At 34.6% G+C, this 8,142-nt stretch overlaps 1 protein-coding gene across 2 annotated transcripts in view; it reads right to left on the bottom strand.

The window, feature by feature from the left end:
* The window catches only part of ADAMTS6 (ADAM metallopeptidase with thrombospondin type 1 motif 6), a 333,597-nt gene that overhangs the window by 170,806 nt on the left and 154,649 nt on the right, over positions 1-8,142 (bottom strand). For both annotated transcript variants that reach the window (XM_023210467.1, XM_023210468.2), the window contains exon 9: positions 7,649-7,754. In XM_023210467.1, the coding sequence (XP_023066235.1) occupies positions 7,649-7,754 (106 nt within the window). The remainder of the gene's footprint in view (positions 1-7,648; positions 7,755-8,142) is intronic.

Raw genomic sequence — 8,142 nt, 5'->3', positions numbered from 1 at the left:
GAAGGAAGGAAGGAAGGAAGGAAGGAAGGAAGGAAGGAAGGAAGGAATTGAGCAAACGATAGAGAATATCAATGAAACCAAAAGGTTTTTTTGTTTGTTTGTTTTCTGAGAAGGAGTTTCACTCTTGTTGCCCAGGATGGAGTGCAATGTTATGATCTCGGCTCACTGCAACCTCCGCCTCCCGGGTTCAAGTGATTCTTCTGCCTCAGCCTCCCGAGTAGCTGAGATTACAGGCATGTGCCACCACACCTGGCTTATTTTGTACTTTTAGTAGAGACAGGGTTTCTCCATGTTGGTCAGGCTGGTCTCGAACTCCCGACCTCAGGTGATCCGCCCACCTCAGTCTCCAAAAGTGCAGGGATTACAGGTGTAAGCCATTGCGCCTGGCCACCAAAAGATGTTTTTTAAAAAGAGAACAATAAAATGAATAAACCTATAGATAGACTGATCAAGAAAAAGGGGAGAAAACACAAATTGTACATATCAGGAATAAATGAGGGAACATAATTACTTACAGGCATTAAAAAACAGTAAAAGCATATCACAAATTTTAATAAATTTGGCAATTCAGCTGAAATTGAGTAATACTGGAAAGACATAATTACAAAATAAGGACTCAGAAGATTTAGAAAATGTTATCCTATATCTAACAAGGAAATTAAATTTTTAATTAAAAATCTTCCCACAATAAAAATTCTAGGCTCTGATGACATCATTGATGAATTCTAAAAGCATTTAAAGAAAAAAATAACATTAAATATACAAACTATTCCAAAAAATAGAAAACTTAAACCATTTTATTTTATTCTCTCTCTTCTTTTTTTTACTTTTATTTTAAGTTCAAGGGTGCAAGTGCAGGTTTGTTACATAGGTAAATTTGTGTCATGGGGGTCTATTGTATAGGTTTTTTCCCTGACTAATACATCCAGGTATTAAGCCTAGTATACATTAGTTGTCTTCCCACCCTCTACCCTCCAAAAGGCCCCAGTGTTTGTTGTCCCCCTTTATGTGTCCATGTGTTCTCATAATTTAGCTCCCACTTATAAATGAGAACATGCAGTATTTGGTTTTCTGTTCCTATGTTAATTTGCTGAGAATAATGGCCTCCAGGTCTATCCAAGTCCCTGCAAAGGACATGATCTCATTCTTTTTTTATGGCCGCATAGTATTCCATGGTGTACATGTACCACATTTTCTTTATCCAGTCTGTTATCGATGGTCATTTAGGTTGACTTCATGTCTTTGCTATTGTGCATAGGGTTGCAATGAACATACATGTGCATTTGTCTTTGAAATGGAGTGATTTATATTCCTTTGGGTATATACCTAGTAATGGGAACGCTGGGTTGAATGGTATTTCTGTCTTTAGATCTTTGAGGAATCGCCACACTGTCTTACACAATGGTCGAACTAATTTACACTCTCACCAACAGTATATAAGCATTCCTTTTTCTCCACAACCTCACCAGCATCTGTTAATTTTGACTTTTTAACAACAGCCATTCTGACTGGTTTGAGATGGTATTTCATTGTGGTTTTGATTTGGATTTCTCTAATTATCAGTGATGTTGAGCTTTTTTTTTTTCATATATGTATGTATGTATGCCTTGTTTGAAGTGTGTGTTCATGTCCTTTGCCTACTTTTTAATGGTTTTTTTCTTGTAAATTTGTTTAAGTTCCTTATATATGCTGTATATTAGAGCTTTGTCAGATGCATAGTCTGAAAAAATTTTCTTCCATTCTGTACACAGTCTGTTTGCTCTGTTGGTAGTTTCTTTTGCTGTACAGAAGTTCTTTAGTTTAATTAAATCCCATTAGTCCCATTGGCTTTTTTTTTTTTTTTTTTTTGTAGAGATCTTTCACCTCCCTAGTTAGCTGTATTCCTAGGTATTTTATTTATTTTGGGGCAATTGTGAATGAAAGTTCATTCCTGATTTGGCTCTTGGCTTAATTATTGTTGGTCTATAGGAATGTTAGTGATTTTTACACATTGATTTTGTATCCTGAGTTTGCTGAAGTTGTTTATCAGCTTAAGAAACGTTTGAGCTGAGATAATGGGGTTTTCTAGATATAGGATCATGTCATCTGCAAACAGGGAGTAGTTTGACTTCCTCTCTTCCTATTCGAATGCTCTTTCTTTCTTTCTTTCTCTTGCCTGATTGCCCTGGCCAGAACTTCGAATCCTATGCTGAGCCCGAGTGGTGAGAGAGGGCACCTTTGCCTTATGCCAGTTTTCACGGGGAATGCTTCTAGCTTTAGCCCATTCAGTATAATGTTGGCTGTGACTTAACCCATTTTATAAGACAAACTTTATTCTGATACCAAAACTAGACAAAGGCATTAAAATAAAACTACAAACCAACCAACTTTTTAAAGCAAATTGTGCTGAAGTTACTGGATATTCATATGGAAAAAAGATGAACCTCAACCTGTACCTCCTATTATACATAAAAATTAACTCAAAATGGGTTATAGATCTAAATATAAAAGCTAGAAGTACAAATCTTCTACAGGAAAATATCCTCACAATCTTGAAATACACAAAGCTTTCTTAGGATACAAAAAGCACAAACAACAGAAGAAAAATTTTAAGTTAGACTTCATCAAAATTTTAAATTTCTGCTTTTCATAAGGTGACACAATTTAAAAAGTAAACAGGAAGCAACAGATGAGGAGAAAATATGATATACACACAAATATAAACTATACATGTTTTATGTTATATATTATGGATGAATATATGTTATATGTTATATATATTATATATTTTAGATAAAAGTCTTCATCCTATTTATGTGTGTATATATACACACATAATACACATATAAATAGGATGAAGACTTTTATCCATAATACAGCTCAATAAGAAGAAAACGACCCATTTTTTTAAAGTGGGAAAAGGATTTGAACAGACACTTCAAAGATATATGAGTGATGTATATGAAGCACATGAAAATTGCTCACCATCACTAACATCATTAAACTAACACCATGCTACCAACAGTATCACCCAAGAGAAATGAAAGCTTACATCAGTACAAATAGTTATGAACAGATCTGCATAATAATTCTATTCATAATAGCACAAAACTAAAAACAACCAGAAAAGTGATATGTGATATGGATTACTATTTAGGAAAAAAGTAAACTACTGATATACACAACAACATGGATGGCTCTCCAAAAACCTTACACTCAGGGGAAAAACCTAGACACAAAAGAGTACCCATTGAGTAATTCCACTTATATGAAACTATAGAAAAGCAAGCCTAATCTATAGTGATAAAAAGGAGATCCACGGTTGTTTGGGGATAAAGGAGTGGGGAAGAGGGTAGAAATTAACTGTAAAGGGGACTTTTTCAGATAATAGAAATGTTCATATCTTGACTGTGGTGGTGGGACATGGTTATACAACTTTGCCAAAGCTCAATGAACCATAAACAGAATGGGTGCATTTTTAATGTATGTAAATTATACCTAAATAATGTTTTAAAATGTACTTATGGGAAAGCAAACTATTCTAGAAAATATTTCCTAATTCATTTTATAAAACTAACATTAAAACTCATCTCCTAACTACAGAGAGAATTCCTATGGTTAAGACAAAATACTGATATTTACTTCCTAAAGCAAGACCAATATATCCCTATAGCTTTCAATACAGGTTTCTTTTTCTTTTTTCTTTCTTTTTTTTTTTTAACAGAGTCTTGGCCTGTCACCCAGAATGGAGTGTGGTGGCATGATCATGATCATGGTTCACTGCAGCCTTGATCTTCTGGCTTCATCCATCCTCCCACCTCAGCCTCTTGAGTAGCTGGGACTACAGGTGCATGCCACCACACCTGGCTGAGTTTTGTATTTTTTGTAGGGACAGGGTTTGGCCATGTTGCCCAGGCTGGTCTCCAATGCCTGGGCTCAAGCAATCCTCCACCTTGGCCTCTCAAAGTGCTGGGATTACAGGCATGAGCCACAGTGTCTGACTACAAATTGTAATACTTTAAAGATTCTCTCAATATTAAAGTTCACTCAATCATGATTAATAAATGAGTTAAGTCACACCTAAACAATGTATGATCTTGGAACTCATTTTGTGGAAAAAATCAGACATATACAATAGTAGAAACTGTGGCATAATGAACTTCCATAAACACATCATCAAGATAATAAAATTCAAGATGTTGCTATTCTTGTTTTCTCTTTCTTTTTTTCCTTTCTTTTAAAAGAAAATCCTGGACATCATGTCACTTCAGTCTCACATACTTCAGTATGCATTCATAACAAAAAAAAAATGAGTATTTTTAAGATCTCTTATTAAGATTATTTGTTTTTGTACAGTTTAGATACACTAGATAGCTTTCTCAATATACTAGATGTCTGGCCGCATTCTTGCCACCCCTCTTTGACATCATAATCTTTTCAACTTATAAAATTCATGGCAACTACATAATTAATTTTTTAAATCTTTCAAAGAACATTCTTTCTTATAAGGTTTCATTAAGTGCCTTTGGCTTATAGTCTGTATTAAACCTAGACATGTCATTTAAATATAGTAAAAAAACCACAATTTTTCATTTGACAATGAAACTAATTTCTTGTTTTCACAAAAGGATGGAGAGGATGGAGAGAAATAAAAGTGGTCACTAAGGCTTAGCCAAAGAAAATGTTATCTCACAGCTATTTTAAATAGATATTATATCCCTGCACAAGTATACACTGTGTGCAAAATCATATTCTACACAATTTAAAGAAAGGGAGAAAATATTCACACAGTCTAGTTACTCAGTAGGGGCTCTTCTCAGTAATTTATGGTCAAATATTCTTCACTGTAATGAATCCGATATCATCACATCACTTAACATCCATTCTCGTAAAGGATACGAGTCACAAAAAATCAGTATACTTCATCTGAAAATGTATTTGATGTATTTACTATGGCTACTGCTTTGGTTCAGGAAAAATAGAGATCACTGTATTTTAATGATGACATGAATTGTGCCAGAGTTGACCTGCTAAGTTCCTGAAGGCTAAACCCTAAGATCTTAAAACAAAGTAAAGGGATCTTCACATATGAAACAGATTTTCCCTAACTGACCAAACAATAATTTGACATATTGAAAAAAATAGTATGTTGATATAGTTTAGATGTTTGTTCCCTCTAAATCTCATATTGAAATGTGATCCCAAATACTGGAGGTGGGGCCTAGTGGGAGGTATTTGGGTCATGGGGACAGATCCCTCATAATTGGCTTGGTGCCTTCCTGGGGGGGAATGAATGAATTCTTGCTCTATGAGTTCACATGACAGCTGGTTGTTTAAAAGAGCACAGCATCTCCCTTGCTGCCTCTCTTGCCATGTGGTGCACTGGCTCCTGCTTTGCCTTCCACCATGAGTGGAAGCTTCCTGAGTCCCTCACTAGAAGTAGATGCTGGCATTATGCTTCTCATACAGCCTGCAGAACTGTGAGTCAAATAAACTGCTTTTTAAAATGAGTTATTCAGGCTTAGGTATTCCTTTAGAGCAACACAAAACAGACAATATATGCTAAACACATCTGCCCAGCTGTCTGGGGAAGGGGGATAGTAACATGGTGATAAACTGGACATGGGGAAAAAGCTATCTTTTTTTTTTTTTTGTCTGTCAAACAACATTTTTACATGGAAGCATTTTTCTGGCTCTCAATCCAAGGATTTTGTGGATTTTTTTTTTCCCATTTTTAACACTCATACTTTCAAACAAGAGTTAACTATGAAACAAAGTTACTCCAAGATACATAAAACTTCAGAGGTATATTCTATTTCTCTTTCACAGTTTTTCTACATAAGGTACAAGCCATTCATTGTAGGAAGAATTGAAAGGATTTATCTATAAGGCCAACAACAACAACAACAAAATCTAGGAAGCCTGGGAAGTTGCCCAATCAGAATCTTTATAAAAGATACAAAGAAAGATAAACCCTCACATCAGCTATTTAAGTATGTACATACAAGAAAGGAACATGAAATGTGTATGTTGACATTGATTAACTTGTGACTACATAAGATAATAGTGTTTTCACATACACAAGTGTTCACCCACTGTATGTTACTTTTCCTAACCTTCCAATTTAACTGAATCTAACAGAACCTATTAAATTCAGTTTGATTGCATAGGAGTATGAGAGTCATTAATTAGCCAGATTTTTAAGTGAATTAAAGATAAACTGCTTGGTTAAGAGGGCTTTTTCCTTTTATTCACCTGATGTTTATTACAATGGAAAGTAGAACATCAATATTTTTCAGTCTTCATTAAGAGTATAATATTGACTTTTCCTGTGTCTGAATCAAGCCAGGGTTGAAACTTGCTGTTTATTTAAATTTACACCTAAATCAATATCAATTTGATAAAATTTGATTGCAATTTTGAAATAATGCAGCCAACTGACCCAATTTTACTCTCCAACAACAACAAAAAAGGCTGAACTACAGATTTACCTCAGGAATTACCTCTGAGGCAAGTATATAATAAACATTGATTTTTTTTTTAAGAATTTTTAAAAGTTTAATGGAAGAATTGGCATTTTAGATGGGTCTTGAATGTTGGTTAAAAACATTGATTTTTATTTGTTCTTTTTCCCCTAGCTATGTCACCACCAAAAAAGTAGATTATAAAACTTAAATTATAAATATGTCAGGAGTTCTTGCAAGTAAGCTGCTTATTTTAGCTAAAAACACTGGACTAACATTTTAAAGTTTTCTCTCATTTTTTTTAGCAGATATAATTAGTCATTTGCTAAATGTTAACTGTTTCTGTTTTAGAAGAGCTTCCCTGCTTAAAAAAGATCCTGTTAGTAAATTGGAAGCTCTTTTGTTTAGTTTTTACCTTTATAAGAGCATCAGAATCAGCTTAAAAATTGACTAATTGAGGCAAGTCATCTTTCAGTCAAATTTCAACACAAATGTTGAAATTTTTTAAAAAAGTATTATCAAGCTTCTCTCCTTCCACATGAACAGGCTTTCATATTACTACTGCCTGTTGTTTAAAATTTTTAAATGGTATTTTTTGCCATGGGTCGGGGGCAGGGTGCATAAGATAGTTTTTCCTTTGGCACAGGTTCACTTAAAACAAACATTAAAACCTTCAGGTTCTCCTAGGAAGAAAGGAGGATGGTATTGTGTACTTCTTGCAGTTTTTTTTTTTTTTTCAATGACATACAAACGCACCTGAAAATACAAGTTACATAGCAATGTCTGCACAAACTCTATGCCTGGAAAAGGGATGCTGACAGCTGTATGAAGAGTGAAAACTAAAACTACATTTTATGGTAGTGGTGTCAATGTTTTTAAAATATATATGCATTGTCACTTGAGGAAAAGAAAGATCATTTAAACAACTTGACTTTATAAGGAAACACGTATCGAGGAGACTGAACAAAAACTTAAACGTGGTGCATTCACCACTGAGGACACTACTCATTGAATAACAAAGATGATCTAACAAGTCTCCAGTTCTTAAGATGATTTATCCCAATACTCAAAATAATAACATCCTGTATTGGAATCAGACAAAAAGGCAGTAAAATAAGGTTCAGCACAGCCTTTCCACACAGTAGTTACAAGTTGCTCAAGAGCGGAGTTCTAAAATTTATTTTGATTTTCTTAAACTCACTCACTTGTGACCAATCTCATGTGCAATGGTAAAAGCTGAACCCAGGCCAATGTCTTCATTAATGCTGCAGCTCCTTTCAGGCTCACACATTCCAGCCACAGAGGCCAAGCCTGAATAAACAGAAAGAGACACAAAGGGTCAAGCCAAGGTGTTTCAGTCTTTAAAAGCCCATACTTATAAATGCCTGGATTCTTTTTAATAACCTCCATGCACAGAAGGAGCCGTTGGCAAAAGGTTAACTTTCTAGTCATTTGCAAAATCACTGGGGGGAATTTCACTTTGCCGGCTAGACATTAATATTTTTTGAACTGCAGTCAGTGCTGGAAAATGTCTAGACTAGGGGTTAGATTTATAAATTTTACTTCTGGTAACTTGGGACCACCTAGTAACTTGAGCCAGAAGAGGGAATTCAAGAAAGCATTTCTATTTTAACATTCTTCAGGCTGTAGAAAGCAAAATATATCCACATTATTTTTCTAAAGAGATCTGTTTAAGTTT

Source organism: Piliocolobus tephrosceles, chromosome 4 (genome assembly GCF_002776525.5).
Source record: "Piliocolobus tephrosceles isolate RC106 chromosome 4, ASM277652v3, whole genome shotgun sequence".
Lineage (NCBI taxonomy): Eukaryota > Metazoa > Chordata > Mammalia > Primates > Cercopithecidae > Piliocolobus > Piliocolobus tephrosceles.
This window is presented reverse-complemented; position numbering and strand designations above follow the sequence as displayed.